This window comes from Bufo bufo, chromosome 4, assembly GCF_905171765.1.
Source record: "Bufo bufo chromosome 4, aBufBuf1.1, whole genome shotgun sequence".
In the NCBI taxonomy this organism is placed as follows: domain Eukaryota; kingdom Metazoa; phylum Chordata; class Amphibia; order Anura; family Bufonidae; genus Bufo; species Bufo bufo.
Genome location: NC_053392.1, coordinates 600,446,018 through 600,473,114, shown reverse-complemented (window position 1 = coordinate 600,473,114; position 27,097 = coordinate 600,446,018). Strand labels below are relative to the sequence as shown.

The window sequence follows — 27,097 nt, the reverse complement described above, 5'->3', positions numbered from 1 at the left end:
CTTATCTCCTATTCCACACTCATTTTTAAGGTCCAGGTATGTGATAATATCTCCCTCCTTCCATATTTGACCCAGTCTAAAGACTCCATATTTCCACCAGATTCCCTGTTCAATCAGCTTTAATTCTGTGAGTTGAGTATTATCCCACAATAGGGTATCAGAATGTAATCTGGTCTGTGACCACAATTCTCTTACCTCTTTCCAGGTTTTGGCCCACAGCCCAAATATCAGTATTTTGGTGGTTTGCTGTTGTGACAAAATGTCAGCCTCCACCAATTGGAAGATGCTGCATTTGTCCAACTTTTTATTGATCCCTGCTATCATGGTCTTATATCTTTGTGTATTACTCCATATTAACATGTTTCTGATATGGCCAGAGAAAAAATAGAGTTCCAGGTTTGAGACAGACAGCCCACCCTCTTTCTCGCGAATGTGTAATATTTGGGCTCTTATCCGTGGTTTTTTACCTCGCCATATCAGATCCGCCAAAAGAGACGCTATTTTTTTAAAGATTTTTTGGGGAATTAATACCGGCGCATTCCACAAAATGTAATTCAAGGAAGGTAAAATGCACATTTTCACTAGGGAAATACGTCCTGCCATTGAGACATGTAGTTTTTTTCCATACCTCTATTTTCTTCCTAATTTCCTGAATTTTGGCAAGCACATTTAGATGAACATAATCCTTAGAGTTAGGGGTTATCCAAATTCCTAAATATTTTACTGGTTCATCTGGTCTCTTGATTTCCAATGACCCCAGTGTTAAGTTATTCAAGGGATCAATCGGGATACCGGCCGATTTAAACCAATTAATATTTAGTCCAGCATATTTACTATAATCATCAAATATCTGGAAAATCATAGCTAGTGATCCATGGGAGCCCGCAAACAGCATGATATTGAGGTGACAAAAAAAATTAAAATAACTGGAAACTTAACAGTTAAATAATCCAATTCTCTTTTGTTTATAATACCCCCTTTATGGCTTTCTTGGAGCAATTTATCCATTTTTGATTTGAAACACACTGTAGGGTCTCTATTTAACACAAGATATGTCTCTGGGTCTGAAAGTAATCTCTTTAGTTAGCCTTCGTATTTCTCTATATCCATCACAACCACCCCTCCCCCTTTATCTGCTGGCTTGATCACTATATGGGGGTCGGATTCAAGACCTTTGAGGGCAAGCTTCTCTTCAGATGTTAGGTTATAATATTTGGGTTTAACCTCCATTTTCTCAAGTTCTTTTAGTACCCCTCTTTTGAATGCCTCAATGCATTCATTATCCATATTTTTGGGGAAAAATTTCAATCTCTCTCGTAAGTCGGTATGCATTACTGTATTTTTCATGGACATATTTGTATTTTTAATAGGCGGTTGTTGGTTATCAAGGGCATATTTAGCCAAATTCAGCTTCCTTATATATTTATGTGCATTTCAAATTTATTGGGTCTATTCGTAGGGGCAAATTTCAAACCTTTCCCTAATACTCCTTTTCCAGAATCTGATAGATTATGGGAACTAAGATTAAATATTCCTCTTATTTCTCCCTGCTCTTCTTGGACTGATGTTTTCTTTTTCCTCTTTTCCCTCTCCTAGACTTTTTGTTGGAGTCATCGATCTTACTTCCTGTTTTTCCATTTCTTCCATTTCTAACACATTTTTTCCTCTGTGTTCCTCTGATAGCCTAAGATCATCATCACGTGCCTGAGGTGGGGAGCGTACAGCATGGGACACAGGCCGGAAGAGGCCTGCACCATATTGCTGACAGCCACGAGGAGATATTAGTGTTTATTTTTCATTTTTTCATTTGGCACCATGCTGTTTGGCCAATATGGTGGAAGGAGGAGAGGAGCACTATGGAGGCATTTTATACTGGCACACATGTAGAGAATATGGGGAGAGGGCATATACTGGGGGCACTATATAGGGATATTTTACACTGGCACAAAGTATGGGGGCACTATGGGGTCATTAACTAGGAGCACTAAGAGGGGGTATTTTTTTTAAAACTTTCTCCAGTCCCCAGAACCAGAGAGGGAGGGTCGGGGAGCAGAAACCAGGATGTAAGCAGGTGGTGGGGGAGAAAACACCAAAGAAGAGAGCCAGCTGCATACTCCTCACACAGAGACAGCTCTGCTACATACACATCACACAGAGACAGCTCTGCTATATACACATCACACAGAGACAGCTCTGCTACATACACATCACACAGGGACAGCTCTGCTACATACTCCTCACACAGAGACAGCTCTGCTACATACTCATCACACAGAGACAGCTCTGCTACATACTCATCACACAGAGACAGCTCTGCTACATACACATCACACAGAGACAGCTCTACTACATACACACCACACAGAGACAGCGCTGCTACATACACATCACACAGAGACAGCTCTGCTACATACACATCACACAGAGACAGCTCTGCTGCACACACATCACACAGAGACAGCTCTACTACATACACACCACACAGAGACAGCTCTGCTACATACACATCACACAGAGACAGCTCTACTACATACACACCACACAGAGACAGCGCTGCTACATACACATCACACAGAGACAGCTCTGCTACATACACATCACACAGAGACAGCTCTGCTGCACACACATCACACAGAGACAGCTCTGCTACATACACATCACAGAGACAGCTCTGCTACATACACATCACAGAGACAGCTCTGCTACATACACATCACACAGACAGCTCTGCTACATACAGATCACACAGAGACAGCTCTGCTACATACACATCACACAGAGACAGCTCTGCTATATACACATCACACAGAGACAGCTCTGCTACATACACATCACACAGAGACAGCTCTGCTACATACAGATCACACAGAGACAGCTCTGCTGCACACACATCACACAGAGACAGCTCTGCTACATACACATCTCACAGAGACAGCTCTACTACATACACATCACACAGAGACAGCTCTGCTACATACACATCACACAGGGACAGCTCTGCTACATACAGATCACACAGAGACAGCTCTGCTACATACACATCACACAGAGACAGCACTGCTGCATACTCATCACACAGAGACAGCACTGCTGCATACTCATCACACAGAGACAGTCTGCTACATACACATCACACAGAGACAGCTCTGCTACATACACATCACACAGAGACAGCTCTGCTACATACACATCACACAGACAGCTCTGCTACATACACATCACACAGAGACAGCTCTGCTACATACACATCACACAGAGACAGCTCTGCTACATACACATCACACAGAGACAGCTCTGCTGCATACACATCACAGAGACAGCTCTGCTACATACACATCACACAGAGACAGCTCTGCTACATACACATCACACAGAGACAGCTCTGCTGCATACACATCACAGAGACAGCTCTGCTACATACACATCACACAGAGACAGCTCTACTACATACACATCACACAGACAGCTCTGCTACACACACATCACACAGAGACAGCACTGCTGCATACTCATCACACAGAGACAGTCTGCTACATACACATCACACAGAGACAGCTCTACTACATACACATCACACAGAGACAGCTCTGCTACATACACATCACACAGACAGCTCTGCTACATACACATCACACAGAGACAGCTCTGCTACATACACATCACACAGAGACAGCTCTGCTACATACTCATCACACAGAGACAGCTCTGCTATATACACATCACACAGAGACAGCTCTGCTATATACAGATCACACAGACAGCTCTGCTATATACACATCACACAGAGACAGCTCTGCTACACACACATCACACAGAGACAGCTCTGCTACATACACATCACACAGAGACAGCTCTACTACATACACATCACACAGAGACAGCTCTGCTATATACACTGCGTGCAGAATTATTAGGCAAATGAGTATTTTGACCACATCATCCTCTTTATGCATGTTGTCTTACTCCAAGCTGTATAGGCTCGAAAGCCTACTACCAATTAAGCATATTAGGTGATGTGCATCTCTGTAATGAGAAGGGGTGTGGTCTAATGACATCAACACCCTATATTAGGTGTGCATAATTATTAGGCAACTTCCTTTCTATTGGCAAAATGGGTCAAAAGAAGGACTCGACAGGCTCAGAAAAGTCAAAAATAGTGAGATATCTTGCAGAGGGATGCAGCACTCTTAAAATTGCAAAGCTTCTGAAGCGTGATCATCGAACAATCAAGCGTTTCATTCAAAATAGTCAACAGGGTCGCAAGAAGCGTGTGGAAAAACCAAGGCGCAAAATAACTGCCCATGAACTGAGAAAAGTCAAGCGTGCAGCTGCCAAGATGCCACTTGCCACCAGTTTGGCCATATTTCAGAGCTGCAACATCACTGGAGTGCCCAAAAGCACAAGGTGTGCAATACTCAGAGACATGGCCAAGGTAAGAAAGGCTGAAAGACGACCACCACTGAACAAGACACACAAGCTGAAACGTCAAGACTGGGCCAAGAAATATCTCAAGACTGATTTTTCTAAGGTTTTATGGACTGATGAAATGAGAGTGAGTCTTGAAGGGCCAGATGGATGGGCCCGTGGCTGGATTGGTAAAGGTCAGAGAGCTCCAGTCCGACTCAGACGCCAGCAAGGTGGAGGTGGAGTACTGGTTTGGGCTGGTATCATCAAAGATGAGCTTGTGGGGCCTTTTCGGGTTGAGGATGGAGTCAAGCTCAACTCCCAGTCCTACTGCCAGTTTCTGGAAGACACCTTCTTCAAGCAGTGGTACAGGAAGAAGTCTGCATCCTTCAAGAAAAACATGATTTTTATGCAGGACAATGCTCCATCACACGCGTCCAAGTACTCCACAGCGTGGCTGGCAAGAAAGGGTATAAAAGAAGAAAATCTAATGACATGGCCTCCTTGTTCACCTGATCTGAACCCCATTGAGAACCTGTGGTCCATCATCAAATGTGAGATTTACAAGGAGGGAAAACAGTACACCTCTCTGAACAGTGTCTGGGAGGCTGTGGTTGCTGCTGCACGCAATGTTGATGGTGAACAGATTAAAACACTGACAGAATCCATGGATGGCAGGCTTTTGAGTGTCCTTGCAAAGAAAGGTGGCTATATTGGTCACTGATTTGTTTTTGTTTTGTTTTTGAATGTCAGAAATATATATTTGTGAATGTTGAGATGTTATATTGGTTTCACTGGTAAAAATAAATAATTGAAATGGGTATATATTTGTTTTTTGTTAAGTTGCCTAATAATTATGCACAGTAATAGTCACCTGCACACACAGATATCCCCCTAAAATAGCTAAAACTAAAAACAAACTAAAAACTACTTCCAAAAATATTCAGCTTTGATATTAATGAGTTTTTTGGGTTCATTGAGAACATGGTTGTTGTTCAATAATAAAATTAATCCTCAAAAATACAACTTGCCTAATAATTCTGCACTCCCTGTACACATCACACAGAGACAGCTCTGCTACATACACATCACACAGGGACAGCTCTGCTACATACAGATCACACAGAGACAGCTCTGCTGCACACACATCACACAGAGACAGCTCTGCTACATACACATCTCACAGAGACAGCTCTACTACATACACATCACACAGAGACAGCTCTGCTACATACACATCACACAGGGACAGCTCTGCTACATACACATCACACAGAGACAGCTCTACTACATACACATCACACAGAGACAGCTCTGCTGCATACACATCACACAGAGACAGCTCTACTACATACTCATCACACAGAGACAGCTCTGCTGCATACACATCACACAGAGACAGCTCTACTACATACTCATCACACAGAGACAGCTCTGCTGCATACACATCACACAGAGACAGCTCTACTACATACTCATCACACAGAGACAGCTCTACTACATACACATCACACAGAGACAGCTCTGCTGCATACTCATCACACAGAGACAGCTCTGCTGCATACACATCACACAGAGACAGCTCTACTACATACACATCACACAGAGACAGCTCTGCTGCATACACATCACACAGAGACAGCTCTACTACATACTCATCACACAGAGACAGCTCTACTACATACACATCACACAGAGACAGCTCTGCTGCATACACATCACACAGAGACAGCTCTACTACATACACATCACACAGAGACAGCACTGCTGCATACTCATCACACAGAGACAGTCTGCTACATACACATCACACAGAGACAGCTCTGCTACATACACATCACACAGACAGCTCTGCTACATACACATCACACAGAGACAGCTCTGCTGCATACACATCACACAGAGACAGCTCTGCTACATACACATCACACAGAGACAGCTCTGCTAACTACACATCACACAGAGACAGCTCTGCTACATACACATCACACAGAGACAGCTCTACTACATACACATCACACAGAGACAGCTCTACTACATACACATCACACAGAGACAGCTCTACTACATACACATCACACAGAGACAGCACTGCTGCATACTCATCACACAGAGACAGTCTGCTACATACACATCACACAGAGACAGCTCTACTACATACACATCACACAGAGACAGCTCTACTACATACACATCACACAGAGACAGCTCTGCTACATACACATCACACAGAGACAGCTCTGCTACATACACATCACACAGACAGCTCTGCTACATACACATCACACAGAGACAGCTCTGCTACATACACATCTCACAGAGACAGCTCTACTACATACACATCTCACAGAGACAGCTCTACTACATACACATCACACAGAGACAGCTCTACTACATACACATCACACAGAGACAGCTCTGCTACATACACATCACAGAGACAGCTCTGCTACATACACATCACAGAGACAGCTCTGCTACATACACATCACACAGAGACAGCTGTGCTGCATACACAACACACAGAGACAGCTCTACTACATACACATCACACAGAGACAGCTCTGCTGCACACACATCACACAGAGACAGCTCTGCTACATACTCATCACACAGAGACAGCTCTACTACATACACATCACACAGAGACAGCTCTACTACATACACATCACACAGAGACAGCTCTGCTACATACACATCACACAGAGACAGCTCTGCTGCATACTCATCACACAGAGACAGCTCTGCTACATACACATCTCACAGAGACAGCTCTACTACATACACATCACACAGAGACAGCTCTACTACATACACATCACACAGAGACAGCTCTGCTACATACACATCACAGAGACAGCTCTGCTACATACACATCACAGAGACAGCTCTGCTACATACACATCACACAGAGACAGCTCTGCTGCATACACATCACACAGAGACAGCTCTACTACATACACATCTCGCAGAGACAGCTCTACTACATACTCATCACACAGAGACAGCTCTGCTACATACACATCACACAGAGACAGCTCTGCTACATACACATCACACAGACAGCTCTGCTACATACACATCACACAGAGACAGCTCTGCTGCATACTCATCACACAGAGACAGCTCTGCTACATACACATCACACAGAGACAGCTCTGCTACATACACATCACACAGAGACAGCTCTGCTACATACACATCTCACAGAGACAGCTCTGCTATATACATATCTCATAGAGACAGCTCTACTACATACACATCACACAGACAGCTCTGCTATATACACATCACACAGAGACTGCTCTACTACATACACATATCAGCTCTGCTACATACAGGTTGGAGGAGATTTATCAAAACTGGCTTAGTTGCCTATAAGAACCACCTTTCATTTTTCATAGCTCCTTTGGAAGATGAAAGTAGGACTCTGATTGGTTGCTATGGGTAACTAAGCCAGTTCTACTTTACAACGGTTGGGTAAATCTCCCCCATTTGTATTTACATCCTGATAGGACACTTAAATCCCAGCTCATCCAGCGTCAATCACAAGCAGCACAGTGGCACCTGGTCATGTGACCTCTGACTCCTCCCACACAGGATCACATGGACATGACATCATCACAGGTCCTTGACCTCCTCTAGCGGCAGAGCCTGGAGCCTGACTCCTCCCACACAGGATCACATGGTCTTGACATCATCACAGGTCCTTTACCTCCTCCAGCAGAGCCTGGAGCCTGACTCCTCCCACACAGGATCACATAGTCATGACATCATGAAAGGTCCTGTAAGCCAGCATTTAGGTAAGTGTCCTGTGTGTTGTGGCTGTGGGACGTTTTCTCCATGTTCTGTGCGGTCTCTTGTAGGTATTATTAGGTTTAGCGTTACAGGTGGCCACACACATTAGTCTAAAATTGATCAAAAAGGACGATTTTAACCAAAATGAACGTTTGTTGGTTAAAGTTTAACAATGATGAGAAGTCGTCCATCTTTAATATTCTAACGGACAATATATGGAGTAAATTGTGTCTGTAAAAGGAACGTTCACCAGATGTTTGTTCAGCTGCTGTTCAACCATCAACCAACTTCAATCTAATGTGTATGGCCGCCTCAAAGGTGTTCTCTGAGAATGATTTAAAATGGCTGCCAGCAACCTGGCTTAGAATGTGAGGAGGACTGGTTGGCTCCACTTGCAGAGCTGCCTAGGGGGGGCGAGAGAGCAGGGCCTCCCTATACATAGCACCACTTTTCAATCGATGGCAATGGTACGATCCCGCCTATGATATGTCATCATGGCTGAGCAGCCTGACAGGAACTCTCACCAATATGTAGTATATACAACTGCCAGAGCGCAGCTTGTGGTGAAACTGAAGACAAGAACGCTGTCTGTGGATTCTCATGTAGGAATGGAATCTATGGAATGATTTAGTTGAGAAGTGTATTCAGCTTTCAGGCTCTGAGGAAACTTCTGCCATGGAGGAACGAGCTGCTCGTCTCTTTTTTTGGCCTGAAATAGGTTTTATTCGTAGATATGTTTGGTTTGAAATGTGTTTCTGTAGTTTACAGCTAGAGAGGAGAGCGAGCGTCGTTCTTGTCCGGGAGTGGTGAGATGCCTTTGAGTTGACGGCTTCCCTGTTTTCTTAACTGAATAAAGACTGTTGAAGTTTGTACCTTGACTTCTTTATTCGTTCCTCAACATTGAAATCGCAACATTAAGAAGGACAAGATGCAAGGTTATGCAAATCAAGGAAGTAACAGGTGTCGCTAAAGTTTGTAGGTTTGTAGTGCCTGGCTCCAATCATGGTACGTGGCAGGGACATTAAAGCCAGACTGGACATTTTTTAGCTACATGAAACCTTTAAAAATTGTATCAAGTCATGTTAGATGTTGATGGCAGTTGTTATGCTACGTAATGTTATGCTTTGTTTTGCATTGTTATATACAGTATGTAAAATGAAAGAGTAGGGCGGCTCTCTATGTCCCAAAAAGATGAAATTAGGTGCTCAATCCAGACAAGCGTACCCAACGCTTGTAGTAAGGATAAAATGAAAAGAAGTAAAGGGATGGCACTCAGAACATTTGTATTGTATGGTTGAATAAATGATTATATTTATTAAGTGGTGGCTAGATATGCCTGATGTAGTAAAAATGGTGGGATAGTCACAAAATTGTATCAAGATTGCAGAAATACATATATATATAAAAATAACAGTGCATTATATTATCAGCATATCAATTGTGAAAATCTTAAAAGTCTGTATGAAAAGAAGGATCTGTTAAGAAAATTCAGTCTTTAGATAAAAAAAGAGAGGGTTGATATCGTATATGATGGCTGGGTCAACCATGAAATAAATGAATGTCACTTGTCCTGATGAATCATAAATATCATAGAGTATCAATTTGTGAGCAAATCCTATTGAGGAAGGAAGATAGGGAGGAATGTCTTATAAACTTGTGGGGGGAAAATCCAGTCTCAGACACCGGTATCCGGAAATGAATTACAGTACAGTCTCCTGTTATAAACTGAAAAAAAGCTTCCTATAAGAAGTAATGTAGAATAGGTATCTCCTTATTACTGGGAATCAATCGCATCCAGTATGGTACAGGGAGTTATTGATATGCTAAGTAGTCATCGATTACTGCTGTCAAAGCAGGTACATTACCCTCCTGGTGGCCGTCAATGGATCGGGGAGCGGCTCTTCCCTGCAGGTCGGCGTCCACGTGCGTTGTTCACGTGTGCTGTTCGCGCCCGCTGTAAGATCCGGCCGTTGGTTGCTGTTGCTCACGTCACTTCCGGTGACGTCACATACGTGTGAGGAATCACCCGCTCAATTCAATTTGGCTTGCCACGTGGAGATAGGTGGCGGGAAGGAGCAGTAAGCTCCGAAACGCGTATGGGGTATTGAGGAAGCCTATTGCAACTAGCTAGCACCGAACACAAGGATCCGACAACCAAAGAGAAGCTCCGGAGCCTATTTTTCCCCCTGTGCAGCTGTAACGTCTCTTCCCGCCACCTATCTCCACGTGGCAAGCCAAATTGAATTGAGCGGGTGATTCCTCACACGTATGTGACGTCACCGGAAGTGACATGAGCAACAGCAACCAACGGCCGGATCTTACAGCGGGCGCGAACAGCACACGTGAACAACGCACGTGGACGCCGACCTGCAGGGAAGAGCCGCTCCCCGATCCATTGACGGCCACCAGGAGGGTAATGTACCTGCTTTGACAGCAGTAATCGATGACTACTTAGCATATCAATAACTCCCTGTACCATACTGGATGCGGTTGATTCCCAGTAATAAGGAGATACCTATTCTACATTACTTCTTATAGGAAGCTTTTTTTCAGTTTATAACAGGAGACTGTACTGTAATTCATTTCCGGATACCGGAGTCTGAGACTGGATTTTCCCCCCACAAGTTTATAAGACATTCCTCCCTATCTCCCTTCCTCAATAGGATTTGCTCACAAATTGATACTCTATGATATTTATGATTCATCAGGACAAGTGACATTCATTTATTTCATGGTTGACCCAGCCATCATATACGATATCAACCCTCTCTTTTTTATCTAAAGACTGAATTTTCTTAACAGATCCTTCTTTTCATACAGACTTTTAAGATTTTCACAATTGATATGCTGATAATATAATGCACTGTTATTTTTATATATATATATGTATTTCTGCAATCTTGATACAATTTTGTGACTATCCCACCATTTTTACTACATCAGGCATATCTAGCCACCCCTTAATAAATATAATCATTTATTCAACCATACAATACAAATGTTCTGAGTGCCATCCCTTTACTTCTTTTCATTATATACAGTATGTACCCAGCATAAAGAGGTATGGTTGGCAGGCACAGGGTTAACCACCCAGTTCCTCCCCTCTTGGTAGGAGTGGGCGGGTCCTGCTTTCATCCAGGGGGGGGGGGGGGAGTCTAGACAGTGTGGCGGCTATCATAGTGCACTCCAAGATGGTAATGGGGGCTGAAATGAAGGTCTACCTCTTCAGTCATGAGTCCCACTTTTGTCTCACATCCAATAGCCATAGATTGATCTGGAAAATGCCATGAAGAGGCCTCTACAAGGAATGTGATAATGGTCCTATTCCCAGGACTAACAGCTCAGCATTACATTAATTTGGTTGTGCATCCAGTGGTACAGCCACTGGAGGCGTCTGTTTCCACAGGACAACACCAGGCCACATGTTACTCGTGCTACTGTGAGCAGCCTGCATGTCCTAAACTTGCTATCATGGCCTACAAGTGTCTCTGGACTTGTCTCCCATCGAGCACACTTGGGACATCCTTGGTTGGCAATTGCAAAAGGAGCCAGGAACAGATCTTGATCATTTGAGTGCTCAATTGCATTTAACGGTTGTTCCTCAGACAACCATTAATAACCTCATTGACAGCAAGCCAAAGCGTATAATGTTGTTGGCGCCTTTACTCAATAAATCAAGGTAACAAATGTAAACGATTTCCAGCCACCGGTGTTGGTAAAATCCATTCAGTTTTATTTCTTCTCCATTAAAAATCAGTTACAAAATGGTGGGTACAAACCAGGCCTTACATCTCTTCGACACGTTTCGGGTGCGTGTCTATAGCACCCTTAATCATAGAGTCACTAGATGACTACATCAGTCGGGTTATATAGTGGAAAAGGTGGGAGGGAACTCACCCAATAGGTGTGTTTGACATTGAAGGATACAGACCACTTCCAAATTAACTCCTTAACCACCATAGGAAATCAGACTGTGTGTGAACAGGACCCTAAAGCAACAAAGCAAAATGAACAAAAAATTTACAAAACATAAAATTTAAAATCATTGTACACTGTCACAACAATATACATGACAATCCCCAAACAGAAATTATTTAATCATGTAAAATTAAATCCTGTTTTCTGTTTAATCCATGGGGGATGCGTGATTTAAGCTTGAACATCCAAAAAGCCTCACGATTAAAAAAAGTTTCCTTTGTAGATCTCCTCCCCTCTCAGGTAATCTTACGTTTTCAATGCCCTGTACCATAATGTGACTCACATCCCCTCCACGATGGTGTAAGACATGATGGGAAACTGCTGAAATACTGTATGGTGGAATGTGTTTTTGTTTCTGTTATCTTCTTTAATTGCTTCCGACAAATGCCGTCTAATTCTAATTTTTAAAGGGCCGTCCGTGCGCCCTACATATTGGAGTCAGCAAGTTTTGCAAGTAATCAGATTTGCAAGTAATCACAATTGATGTATTGTTTGTTCATGTATGTTTGATTGTCTTTTGATACGTGAATAGCTGAGCAGCAGGTGCAGACATTGTGACCACGTTTATATGAACCTTTATGTTGTAACCAAGTTTTACTCTTACCAGTGCTGTTATCTCTGAATAAACTGGGGGATAAAATATTACCCCGTGTCTTTGCTCGTCTCGCTACACAGTGGATTCCCATACCAATTATTTCAGCAAAACCTGCGTCCAGTTTGAAGACTGACGGATGTTTTTTTTTATAATTTGACAAATTTTGTTATATTGTGGACTATATGGGGTTGAAAATACCGCTCTATTTCTATCCTGAGATTTCCCTTTAGGTGTCTCCACATCGCTGAGTAGTTCAGTCCTATCTCTCTGACCAACCAGTCTTTGGGCCCCGTTCCCACTCCAGTCAGGATAACTGTGTCGCCTTAATCTCTGTGCTATGTCAGTGGATTATTTTTGGTAATCCTGTTCACATGTGCAGTTCCGCTTTGCTCTGACTAGTTCACCCGCAGGTATACTTTTGTTTGTATGTGTGGGATGGCATGATTTACCATGGAGTATAGTGTTACCTGCCGTGATTTTTCTATAGGTGAGGCTGTCGGCTTCAAATCAAGGAAAGAAATTGTCACACGGTGATATGTAAAATGCACATTTTTTTTGTGTTATTATTTATGTACTTTATGAAATCTGGGACGGTCCCTACATCCCCAACCCATACAAACAACAGGTCATCGATGTAGCGAGCGTACCACTGCAGGTGGTCAATGAATGGATTATTGTCAGAGAACAGATATTGTTGTTCCCACAGACACATGAAGATATTTGCAATCGATGGCGATACCTTTGCCCCCCATAGACGCACCGGATATTTGTAAATAGTACGAATTGCAAAACATAAAATAGTGTCAGCAAATAATGTATGGCTGTGCATAAAAAATCCCGCAAAAGTGGAGTATAATCGCTATTTGTTGAGAAGAACCACTGTAGGGCACATATAGCCTGATCTTGGGGTATGGAAGTGAATAATGCCGTAACATCGGCAGTTACCCATAGAAACGCTTTTCCCCACTGGAGGTTGTGCATTGCTTGTCATACATGCTTTGTGTCTCGTATAAAACCAGGCATGGATCCAATCAATGGCTGTAGTCACCCCACTCAGTGAATCCATGGCTGAGACTATAGGTCTGAGTGGGGGAGGGAAAAAATCTTTATGAACCTTGGGCAGGGCATGACAAATTGGAAGGATTGGATATGCAGGAATCAAATATTCTGATTGTTTAATAAGAGTAATAACACCACTTTGTAGTCCTTCTGCTACCAGTCTTTCCAATTCTTTTTTGAATAAGGTCAGGGCATCGCTTTCCTTTCTAGAAAGATTAGAGATTTTTTTTATTAGTTTGGGACTTGGTCATATTATATGATATGAATAAGTCCTGCTCTACCAGCTCCTAAAAGAGCTGGTGACCTGGGGTTAACTGGATAAAACAAGTTATTTTTTTGTCACAAAGGCAGTAGACATATTGGTATCTTTGGCAGTGCCGAAATCACTACGTAACATTTGTAAATCATATGTGACTTTCAATTCCTGAAAAGATAAAGGCAATAAACTCCTGCTGGAAGCGCCCCAGCCTCCAACATCTCAGGAGGATTGTTATCCCTCAGAAAGTGCTTCCTGACGGTGATATTCCTGGCAAAATATTTACGTCTAAGGCTATTTTCACACTCGCGTTTTGTGAGGATCCGTTAAGATAAGAAAGTGAGACCCCTGGATAGGATCCCCAGTTTATCATAGAGAATTTTTGCAGATAAATTATGCACTTGTATGTAAATTAATTCCTCTTGTGTTTTCGCGGATATCGATGACCCTCTTTTATGCTTCGTCCCCCTGCGTTGTTTTTTGCCTTTGGAATATATTGAGGTGTTTTCAAAGTCGATGCTTGATCCATTCTCCTGACTACTTCAGAGGCATTGTCTGAAGTGTCCATGTCTGTGGAACTGAAATGAACCCTTGGAGTATCACCACTTTTTTTCTTGTGTTTCCTGCGATTTGATTTTTTGAGAATGGATTTAGGAGCTACTACAATAAATCAAGGTGTTACGAATATTGTGTTTCCATTTTTTATCATTTGCATATCATTAACACGCCTACCAATCCTGTGATTTCCATAATTCCATGACTTTTCCATCTTCGTGTTGCAATAACAATGTTGAGGAGTGTATTTTGTCATAGTCAAACTGTATTTTAGTTTAAATCTTGAGACCCCAACTTATAGCACTAGGGCAGTCTGAGTTCTAGATCTATGAAGTGATCCACCAGATTCCAGCTTTATACAGGGATTACCGCTGTGACCTATAATTGTCTATAGTGGTAATATGAAGGTGCAACATGCTTTGACCTGAAATATAGAGAAACTTGATGAGATAATAACGTGTGGGTGTTGAATATCTTCAGTAATGGCATTTGACATGGGATTTATTATTATTTTTCATCTTTTTCCATTCAGGTTCCTGCAACATAAGATCCGTTGAGTAGATATCTCCTATATAAGATCATTCTCCTGATTGACCCATCAAGACAGGGACAAGATGGCAGAGAGTATAATAAATCTTACCCTAGAGATCCTCTTCTGGCTTACTGGAGAGGTGAGAGATTCTGATGATGTCACATTACATCATCCTCTCTATGTTATTAACAGATGGACATGACTGGAGGGGTGAGGGACTCTGGAGATGTATGGAGTGATATTTATTACTGTGTCTTTCCATAACTAGGAATACACAGTAGTGAAGAAGACCTCTAGTGAACATTGTCAAGACCCTGTGTTTGAAGGATGGGGAAGAACCCAGAGTACAGTCTCTGGGCCGACACCTCACATCCCGATACATGAGAAAGTCTATAGAGAGAGGATCCTAGAGCTCACCAACAAGATCATTGAGCTGCTGACTGGAGAGGTGACATCGCTGGGAATGCCGGGACATTATACAGTAACACTATGAGGGGATCTGGGTGATGACTGTATCATTGTGTTGTCAGGTTCCTATAAGGTGTCAGGATGTCGCCGTCTATTTCTCCATGGAGGAATGGGAGTATTTAGAAGGACAGAAAGATATGCACAAGCATGTCATTATGGAGGATCACCAGCCACCAGGTAATAGACATGACTAAATATACACGTCCTCTCATTATTTGTCTGTAAGGAATGAATTCAGCCACTGTACATGTTTCCTACAGTTAGGTCCAGTAAAAGCGCAACACTGGTGAGATGTCCTAGTCAACTGCTTCCACAGGATAATTCAGAAGAACATCACAATGTTCCACAGTATGATCAGGTAGATGGAGATAAGATCTCGTGGAAGGTTCCTTATGATCCTTGTACAATGAGAAAAGTGATGGCAGGATTATATCTGACCATAGACATTACTTTGTCATCTTGATCTTCTCACATTTTTCTTTCTATGGAGGCTGCTGGTCAGAATAAGGAGCCAACAGGTTGGATTTATGCAAGAGACCTTCAGATATTTTACTGAGATTATTCCTGCTGTCATTTAACCACTGGTTGTCACGACAAATAATGATCTGGTCTTCTAAAACATGCCGCACAACTTCTCTACAACTGTCTGATGACCTTTACTATATTTGTTTTACAGCTTTTGAACAATATTAAGGCTGAAAATACATATGTGAGGAGTGATGAGCAGATCATAGAGGACATTCCCACAGATAACCACCCAGGTGAGTAGTAACCACTACATAAAGCAGAGAAGACTCACAGATTCTGCTCCTTCACTGGCTACTGATGACTCATTGTATAGTCAGGTAGTGGTGGCAGTTTGGGGGGCACATACTTTTGAAAAGTTTATTCAGTATTGCAGCCACCTATAGACTGCATCCAGTAGTTCAAAAAATTATTCCCCTCTAACAGTTGGTTTGTATGAAAACTTTTATGAAGTAGGACTATGGAGTATGTTGTTTTGCACACAAAAATTAACTCTATTTTTGTTAATCCACCAGCTTCAATTGACTGGTTTTACCAGGTTTACCAATCTTTTAATGAAATGTTAGTTTTTGTCAAAAAAAATTGGTATGCTGAAGCATTCAGATTTCCCTTCACTGGAACTAAACGATCTAGGCCGACTTCTGAATACAACCCCATAGCATTATCACTCCTCAACCAAAATTTACACTTGGCACAATGCAATCAGACCGGCAACATAGTCCTGACATTCACCAAATCCATACTCCTCCATTAGACCGCCAGATAGAGAAGCTTGATTCATCCCTACACAGTATGTTTCCTCTGCTCCACAGTTCAGTGTTGGTGTGATTTACACAAATCCAGTTTTTCCTTTTTTTCAGTTAAAACTACAAGTAGATTATACAGTATAAATTGTAAATGTGTATGTATTTACATGTGTGTAATTTATGTGTTCTGATCAACATATTTTATTATATAGGTTTGGTTTATATCATGGGTGTGATTTATGTTTAGCGGGTGCATCTGGAAAACCGCCAACATAAATGGTAAATGTGTCCATAGGGTTAGTATTAGCCAGACAGTATAGCGTGCGTTTGGTCTCCATCTGGCTTCTATACATCAGTATTCCATACAACTATATCCAGTAAAAAAAAAAAAACACTTACATTTCGCTGTATGGGTATCTGTCAGAGACCTCTGTTCAATGTATACATCCTGGACGTATATGATAAATAGAGCCCACAAATGTGGTATGAACAGAGCATTATTGCAGCGTACTCAAGTTGAGGTTAATAGTGTTCCTGGCTGTTGTAGTGCAATCATGACCACTAACCTGAGACGGCTGACTCTCTGCAAGGGCAGGTGATGATAAGAAATGTTCGTGACGCCAGTGCCAATTAAACGGTGGCACGCCGTTTGCTGATAGCAGGAATAACTGAGGAACCACGTGATGTTAAAACAGAACTCAAACTTTAGTAGTCATCATACATGGACATAGATGGAAGCGCAGTTCCTTTGAAGACAGTTGGTTTCAGTACATTTGATGCAGGCAATATATAGCAAGGTGACTTCAGAGTGTTAAACACAGGATTTGTAGTACAGGCGGCTTGCACTCTATTCCTGACTGATCCTGGAACATAGAAACTCTTCTCCAAGGCCCGATGCCCTAGCTCTGGCGTATATCCTTGGTTTTATAATTATCAAGTACCTCCTCTGTTGTCTTTAGTACCTCTTGCTTTTCTGGACTTGCCTCTGTCTCTCTCAGCACTGACTCTAGAAACTTCTGAACTCCCTTCCTAGGCTAGGCCCTAGCCTATTTATACTCAACTGGGAGCTCCCTCTGCTGACTGGAACAAGGATTGCCTGCAACAGGCCTAACTGGCTTAAAGGGAAATACACATACAATCTAGCAGTGTCGGGTAACCTACCCGTATGCTGCACACCCCCAGACTTTAACGTGAGTAAGGCCTCGTACTCACACACACCTTCCTGAACCGGCATAACATGGTACATAACTTAAGCATCACATCATAAATAGGATAAATAATTATTTAACATTTGTAACTCCATGAACAAATGACACAAGGGAAAGGGGCGTCTTCTTACTTCTTAGACACGGCCGCTGACCTGGCACAGCGGACTTAGGGTGAACCAGGTTAGTCCATTCTTCTTTGGTGGCAGTATAATAACGGAACTACCCAGGAGTATCCTGTGGGTGTATCACAGGCAAGGGCTCACGTGGAGGAGTCCATTCTTGCGCACAAATGTCAAGTAAAGTATTACCAGTAGCAACTGCTCGGGAGGAGACACCACCAGCATAGTCAAAGTATCCTAAACGGACTGGCGGACGTCCCCTGGTCATCCGGGTGGACCTTCTCAATACAGGGGTCTCCTCTTCCCTTAGCAACGAGGTAGAAGAGAGAGGAGCAACAGGAGGGTCTCCATCAGTGAGACCTTGGTCAGGAACAACTAGATCCACTAGCGGGGAAACTGGATCCGGGGCATCTTGAACCGGCTCTTCTGGAGGTGAAGATACAGTAGGTGCCGGAGCGGGCACCAACAAGTTCAGCCACGGTGTCAGAAGCCAATGCATGGGATCAGCGTCATACCTTAGATTACTGACAGCCTGCATAGGATCCTCGGGCGGTATTGATGACTCTGACACAGGGGATTCAGATCTAGAACTCTCTGCACTAGGTTCTGGGGTCAGGCAGAGCTTTAACCGGTTTCGGTGTACAATTTGGGATCCCCTGCCTTCCCGGGTGATCTCATAAGTGTGAGTTCCAACATTTGGGATTGCAGTGACAACATAGGGACTTCGCTCCCATTTACTGTCCAGTTTACTAGTACGGCGGTTATTTTTTAACCATACCACAGCCCCTATTGTCAAGGGTTCTGCATGGGCTGCTTGATCATAGTCTCTCTGCTGTCGGTCCCTAGCATAGTCCATACGTTCCTGAACAATGGCTTTGGCTGTATTCAATCTCCTTTGATGCTCAGCAACCCAGTCGGTGTTAGGTAATGGGTTAATGCAATCAGGTACGTGTATGTCCAATGAATGATCAGCAGGCAATGTCCCTTGGCGCCCAAACATCAAATAAAAGGGGGTATACCCGGTGGAACAATGTATGGTATGATTGTACGTGAACATGAGCTGTGGCAACAGATTAGGCCAATCTCCTCTGGTGTCAGGAGGCACAGCCCTCAGCATCTCTATCAAGGTCTGATTCATTTTTTCACATAATCCATTACCTTGAGGATGGTAGGCCGTTGTCCGGATCTTCCTACAGTTGTGTAAGCGGCACAGTTCATGGAACAGATGGGACTCAAAAGCAGGTCCTTGATCGGTGAGGATCTTTTCTGGACATCCGTAGGGCAGGAGGAAGTGCTTCCAGAACAGTTCGGCTTAGTGAAATGGTCAATAATAGTCATGGCATAAGTATACCCTGAGCGACTAGGCTCCAGTTTCACATGGTCGATGGCGACAAGTTCAAGAGGACGAGTACTTACAATGGGTCTCAGTGGTGCCCTCTGATCATGGTGCTCACTTCGTTTTAAGGCACAGGCTACACACTCCCGACACCACTTCTCAATGTCTTCTCTCATGCCCACCCAGTAAAACCGCTGGTGGATATTAGCCTCAGTCTTTTGGACCCCAAAGTGACCGGATTGATTGTGGTACATCTCCAACACCATACCTGCATCTCGTCGGGGTATGAGAATCTGGTGTACTCTTTCGTTGGACACTGGGTCTAGGCTTCTCCGTAGCAATAGGCCCTTTTGTATGAAGAGTTGATGGCGCTGTCTCCACAGTTTGATGAGCTCAGGATCTGCACTCTTACGCTGAATCCTCTCAGGGGCTCTGCCACTAGTAATGAAGTCCAACAACTCACCCAGCACTCTACTTTCAGACTGTAGTTTCACCTACCTTTCTTCTTTAGGATCAGGCCTACTGGAGGGTGAAGGAACTGCAGCTCTGTCATTGGTAGCTCGAGCCTGATCCTGTTGAGCAAATTTGTTATAGAAGGCCGGCATCTCTACATCTTCCCAAGCATCTCGCACATCATCAGAAGCTGTCTCTGTGGGAAGCCTGGATAAAAAATCAGCATTATCATTAGCACGTCCAGCACGATATTTTACAGAGAAATCATAGTTGGCGAGGCGAGAGGCCCATCTCTGCTCCAAGGCCCCTAATTTAGCTGTATTTAGATGTGCCAGAGGGTTATTGTCAGTGAATGCAATGAACGGGGTGGCGGCTAGATAATCTTTGAATTTTTCCGTCACTGCCCACACTAATGCCAGGAACTCTAGTTTGAAGGAACTATAATTCTGGTCATTTTTCTCAGCTCCTTTCAGGGAGCGGCTTGCATATGCTATCACTCTCTCTTTTCCCTCTTAGATTTGGGCTAACACAGCTCCCAGGCCTCGCTTGCTAGCATCGGTATAAAGATGGAAAGGCTTGCTATAATCTGGATAACCTAACACAGGGGGCTCGGTCAGTTTCTTTTTTAGCAATTGGAACGCTATCTCTCTTTCCTCATTCCACTCAATGGGCACAGGAGTTCTAGGACTTTTCTTGGGTTGCCCCCTCAAGAGCTCCTGGATAGGCTCAGCTATTTGAGCAAAATGGGGAATAAAACGTCTATAGTAGCCGGCAAAACCAAGGAAACCCCTCACCTCTTTGACGGTAGTGGGGACCGGCCAATTACAGACAGCCGCTAACTTATCAGGGTCAGGTTGCACGCCCTCTCCGCTTACCACATGCCCCAGGTATTTTACTGCAGGTTTGAGCAAGTGACACTTGGATGGCTTTACCTTCAAGCCATATTTGATAAGGATTTCAAATACTTCTGCCAAATGTTTCAGATGGTCTTCATATGTTTTTGAGTACACAATGACGTCATCTAGATACAGCAGCACTGTTTCGAAGTTTTTGTGACCCAAACACCGCTCCATTAGTCTCTGGAAAGTTCCTGGGGCATTACATAACCCGAACGGCATACAATTGAATTCGAATAGGCCCATGGGAGTGGTGAAAGCAGTCTTTTCCCTATCTGCAGGGGCCATGGGTACTTGCCAGTAGCCACTGGTCAAGTCCAATGTGGAGAAATAGGCAGAGGAGCCCAGAGCAGTTAGTGACTCCTCAATGCGGGGCAGTGGGTATGCATCTTTGTGGGTTATTTGATTAATTTTCCTATAATCCACACAGAAACGGATACCACCATCCTTCTTCTTTACAAGGACCAGGGGTGCAGCCCACGGGCTACGGCTGTCCCGGATTACATTAGAGTCTTTCATCTCTTGGATCATTTCTTTTACAGTCTGATATGAATTAGGCGGTAAGGGTCTGTATCTCTCCTTGATAGGAGGATGAGAGCCAGTAGGTATGGTGTGTTGTATGGCACTAACCTCTCCATAATCAGTGGCATGTTTACTGAAGGCCTGGTGGTGCTCTTTGACAAGCTGTAGGATCCCTTCTTGTTGATGTTGGGGGGTAGTCTCGTCCCCTACATGGAGCTCTTCCCACCAGGGCACTTGTGGCTGGGTCTCCGACGGACGTCCACTGCCTGCAGCTGGCGGCTTTTCTGTCACTGGAAGACGAATGATGTCTTGGAAGGACACCTGAGAAAGCTGGGCAACACGGCAATGCTTAGTAAGCGCAACAGGATGATCACTCAGGTTAATCAGACGGACAGGTACTTTACCTTGGGAGACGTTCACCAGGCACTTGGCAGCTCTCACATAAGGGTAATCCTCCATCTGGATTGGTTCCACCAGGGCTGGATAATCTCGGCCTTGGACTCCCAGGACAGCACGACACCATAGAAGAGTTTGAGAATTAGGAGGCAAAGTCACAGGCTTAATATCACTAATCCTGGCAGTACAAATTTCTCCTTTCCCATTAGCAAACCTCTGCTGGGCACTTAACACAGTAATAGTCTTTTGAATCACCCTCTTGGATGCAGAGGAAGCAGTGGGCAAAGTCTGGTGTAATACGGCAAGTATTTCTGAATAACAGTTTTTGAAGACATTGGTGCCTAGAATGACAGGATGTCCTCCTCTGTCGCCGGCCTGTACTACTATCACCCCCTGTTGCGGTAAGGTTACTTCTCCCACCTGCAGGGTGGGTTCCCAGTATCCATGAATCTTTACTGGTTTGCCATTGCTGGCGATAATCTCCACCCAGGATTCAGGCGGCTGGGTCAATTGGTTGGTGTCCCAGAATCTTTCAAAGGCGGGCAGCTGAATAGTAGTGACCTGAGACCCAGTGTCTAATAAGGCTTCAAAGGAGACCCCGTTGATCTCTATGTTGATTTTAGGATGGGATCCTACATACCGTGGCATCCAATTTGGATCCTTTGGACCTAGTGTTCTACCTCCCGAGGGGTGGTCCTCAGCCTCAGGGGTTGCCCGTTTAACTGCCAGCACGTGGATTCTGTGTGTCCCAGCTTTTTGCAGTATGTACACACGGGCCTCTTGCGACCTCTATTACGCCTCCCAGGATACCTGGGGTGAGTCTCTTGGTATGGAGGTGGGAACGGCCTAGGAGGTGACAGGAACTCTTCTTCTGACATTATGAGTTTTTCCCATTCCTCTATTTTTCTGCACACTCTCTCTAGACTTTTAGTGAGGTGATTTACTTGCTCTGTCAGCATGGCGATAGTATCGGTAGCTGAAGCTTGAACAGCTTGACCGGCCTGAGCTTGGTTAGTGATAAGCGGTTTTGGCCTGCAGGCTGGTGATTCAGGTAGGGTGCTCAACTCCGGAGATACTGCTGACCCCAGAATTTTTATAGCCAGTTCTTTAAAGTCCAGAAAGGTACTGTTAGGGTGCTGGGCGGACAGCATCTTTAGTTGGGTCCTTATTTGCTCACTAGACACCCCGTTGATAAAATGTTCCCTCAAGGTCTGGTCCTGATTATCAGCCTCTTTGGGATCTATCTGAATTACAGCCCCTAAAGCCTCCTGAAGTGATAGGGCATAGTCACGGAGGGACTCACCGGACTTCTGTTTCTTGCCAAAGAAGTGCATCTTTATCTCTGAGGCAGTCCTAGTTTCAAAAGTGGCCCTGAGGCGGGTGAATATCTGTTCTAGAGTACTCCGCTCGGTAGCAGGCCAGGATAATACCTCCCTGCGGGCAGCTCCCTCCAGCTGCGCTAGCAGGATTTCCATTTGCTGATCGGCATTTATGGGGTACAGTTTGAATAATGCCAGCAACTTTTCTTTAAAGTCTCTTAGGGTATGGGTCTCTCCTTTATAGTGGGGAAACCATGGGGCCCCGAAATAGTAAGGCATGGTAAAGGGCATCATGCTGGGAGCTATAGAATGATTAGGAGCCGCAAGCTCTCCCGGGGCCGACATGTTAGTCTATTGAGATGTGGCCGCTGGTGACTAAAGGGGCCGGAACAATCCCCTTCCCTCCGGTTACAAGTTCTTACCGGTATCGCCGGGCTTGCGCAGGCCAAGTCTCGAGAGATTCCGGACGTCCTGAGTACGCGGTGACGTAGAAGAAACCGGGCCGCGGCGGTGCGATGATGACGAGGGGCGGGATTTTCTGTGTCTTTGAAGGGATCCGCCCACGAAGGTCCTCAGCAGCGCGGGAAACTTTACTCCAGGCGGCCGGTGGCCATCTTGGTCACCATTCCCTGACAGCAAGCAGGGTTGTAAAAAGTCCATAAAACCACACTCCGATGTGGCGATTTCCTTCCTCTTGATAGCGCAACACTGCACAGCGCTTTTTGGAGGTTTTAGGGACACTTTTAGTATGTTTTTCGGTCCACTTTAATAAAACAGGCAATTTGTCACTTTGGTCACAGGGCAAACTGTATAAGGCACAAAGTTCACGCTTCTTGCACTAGAAAGCGTGCGTATCCTGTTCGTGACGCCAAAAGAGAGGTGCAGCGTACTCAAGTTGAGGTTAATAGTGTTCCTGGGTGTTGTAGTGCAATCATGACCACTAACCTGAGACAGCTGACTCTCTGCAAGGGCAGGTGATGATAAGAAATGTTCGTGACGCCAGGGCCAATTAAACGGTGGCACGCCGTTTGCTGATAGCAGGAATAACTGAGGAACCACGTGATGTTAAAACAGAACTCAAACTTTAGTAGTCATCATACATGGACATAGATGGAAGCGCAGTTCCTTTGAAGACAGTTGGTTTCAGTACATTTGATGCAGGCAATATATAGCAAGGTGACTTCAGAGTGTTAAACACAGGATTTGTAGTACAGGCGGCTTGCACTCTATTCCTGACTGATCCTGGAACATAGAAACTCTTCTCCAAGGCCCGATGCCCTAGCTCTGGCGTATATCCTTGGTTTTATAATTATCAAGTACCTCCTCTGTTGTCTTTAGTACCTCTTGCTTTTCTGGACTTGCCTCTGTCTCTCTCAGCACTGACTCTAGAAACTTCTGAACTCCCTTCCTAGGCTAGGCCCTAGCCTATTTATACTGAACTGGGAGCTCCCTCTGCTGACTGGAACAAGGATTGCCTGCAACAGGCCTAACTGGCTTAAAGGGAAATACACATACAATCTAGCAGTGTCGGGTAACCTACCCGTATGCTGCATTATATGTTCAGTACATGCCAGTATTATTTATATGTATGTGGTATATGAGAAATAATATATTTACTACATCTGTAAGGTAGATAGAAGGTGGGCTTTCAGTATCCGTTTCTCTGGCAGCCCAGTGTACCCCAGTTCAACACTGGTTATACTCGTTCCAAAGCTGTGACTTCTTTGGCCATACTACTCCTCTCCTCTTCCTTGTTCTGTAGCCGTCGGTGTGAGACGGACACCACCTAATGGCACTGACTCATAGATACCTTCATAATTCTTCACTAAGCATTTCACTAGAAAAGATGGAGACACTTAAATGTGAACCTATGAAGATGCTGGCTTCAACACAAGAGTGGAAAATACAAGTGAACAGCATGGTGACCTAACATCATCATCTACTGTCAGATTGTGTTCTGTTTTCCCATAGTCAGTTGATAATTGAATTTTGCTCCATGACTTGTAATTTGTATAGAATTTTAAATATAGAAATTTTATAAAACATAAATATAATCTTAAAGTTATATTTATTTATATTAAAATAATAAAAGTAGTTTTATTAATGGCAGATGACTGTACCAGGAGCTCAGTGGAACATCTGATATCTTCAGATTTTAAAGCAGATGATTGGGGTTTCACAGAAGATACACATGAAGAGCATGCCATTATCTCAGATATACCCTTGGACTTTAAAAGCAAAGATCTATTATCTGATCCTTTGGATGGGTTCCGATCTTCTGATTTTTCACAGACTGTTAAGCAATGTGTTCAACATCAAAGAACTGACACAGGGGAGAAGGATTTTTTATGCTCAGAATGTGGAAAACATTTTAGCCATGAATCACATCTTGTTATATATGAGAAAATTTGCATAGGGGGCAAGACCTATCCATGTTCAGAATGTGGAAAGTGTTTTAACCATAAATCACATCTTGTTAAACATCATAAAATTCACACAGGGGAGAAGCCATATTCATGCTCAGAATGTGAAAAATGTTTTAGCCATAAATCACAACTTGTTATACATGAGAGAATGCACACAGGAGAGAAGCCTTATTCGTGTTCAGAATGTGGAAAACGTTTTAGTGATAAGTCACATCTTGGTAGACATAAGATAATTCACACAGGGGAGAAGCCATATACTTGTTTAGAATGTGGGAAATGTTTTAACCAGAAATCATCTCTTGTTTCACATCAGAGAATTCACACAGGGGAGAGGCCGTATTCATGTTCAGAATGTGGAAACTCTTTCACACGGAAAGCACTTCTTGTTAAACATCAGAGAATCCACACAGTGAATAAGTCATTTTAATGTTCAGAATGTGGTAAATGTGTTCGCTATGAAGCAGATCTTTTTTTGTTAGAACATGGAAAATGTAAGAAAATTGTATCAAGTCTTATCACACATCAGATAATTCACACAGGAGCAAAGTGTCACGAGGGTATCAAGAGCCACGTCTGACTCCGTTATACCCGGGGTCAGGAAGTCGCAGCGGGTGGCTGCGCGCTCTATATCTAAAGATCACGTTGTTTCTTAGTGATTGTGTTCTGTGTTTGCCTTGCTATCCTTTTTGTCTCACTCAGGGATCCGTAGCTTCTCCTCCTCAGCTGTTTCTTGTCTGCCACTCCCAACCTCCTTATATTCTCCCCTCACACTTCTCTAGTTGCCAGTTATAGAGCTTCCTGCCTGGACATCTATACTGACCCAATGGAGTTGTGAATCCTGGTTGTCGTTCCAGAGTGCTACCCTCCGGATCCCTGTTGGGCTTCTTGTTGTCTCCTGTTGTCGCCCACCTGGGGTTATATGTTGAATCTGTATTGTCTGTCCTCCCCTTGGTGTTTTCCTTTAGAGCTAGTGGTGCGGACTAGTGTTCCCACCGCCCTGTTCACTATCTAGGGCTCAGCTTAGGGAAAGCCAGGGCTTTAGGCACGTGATCGGCGTACGGGTGAGGAACCCATCTAGGGACGTCAGGGCAGCCAGGTGCCAGCCGCAAGGTGAGTCAGGGGTCACCACCTTCCCTCTCACTTGGGCAGGGCCTTCCTCGTTCCCTCCCTCTGTGTCACGTATGTGATAGTCACGCCGACCGTGATACAAAGCCACTTTGGTGTCCATGATGTCAGCACTAATTCCACAATGCAGGAAATGTTATATCCATAAAAATAAAGAAAAACTGCAAGTCTTGTAATTTATTAAAATAAAGTACATAGAAAATTGCAAAGTTTTGACTATAACCTAGTCTTTATCAAGCCAGAAGTGATCATATATGTTTCGTTTAAATACCCTTAGGTACATGAATAATCCGCCCACCAAATGTGCATATACATCTAATTAAAGAGGACCTTTCACCAGTTTTTACTTTATAAAAGTGATACCTCACACTGTAGCCCATG

General features: G+C 43.8%; 2 protein-coding genes across 2 annotated transcripts in view; both read left to right on the top strand.

Moving 5' to 3' along the window:
• LOC120999334 (zinc finger protein 436-like) overlaps nt 1–27,097 on the top strand; it is a 580,871-nt gene that overhangs the window by 378,168 nt on the left and 175,606 nt on the right. The gene's annotated exons all lie outside the window — the stretch shown is intronic.
• On the top strand, nt 14,145–27,096 carry LOC120999544 (zinc finger protein 3-like). Its single transcript, XM_040430512.1, has 8 exons — nt 14,145–14,376; nt 14,411–15,316; nt 15,446–15,625; nt 15,708–15,822; nt 15,906–16,003; nt 16,322–16,406; nt 25,276–26,137; nt 26,803–27,096. The coding sequence occupies exons 2-7, from the start codon at nt 15,260–15,262 to the stop codon at nt 26,016–26,018; spliced, it is 1,278 nt and encodes a 425-aa protein (XP_040286446.1). The 5' UTR covers nt 14,145–14,376; nt 14,411–15,259; the 3' UTR covers nt 26,019–26,137; nt 26,803–27,096.

What these genes read in the sequence shown, in the direction of transcription:
- LOC120999544 (XM_040430512.1), top strand. Translation starts at nt 15,260, where the DNA reads ATGGCAGAGAGTATAATAAATCTTACCCTAGAGATCCTCTTCTGGCTT. An exon ending in TTGAGCTGCTGACTGGAGAG is followed by an intron (nt 15,626 to 15,707) that starts GTGACATCGCTG and finishes TTGTGTTGTCAG; the next exon opens with GTTCCTATAAGGTGTCAGGA. An exon ending in GGAGGATCACCAGCCACCAG is followed by an intron (nt 15,823 to 15,905) that starts GTAATAGACATG and finishes TGTTTCCTACAG; the next exon opens with TTAGGTCCAGTAAAAGCGCA.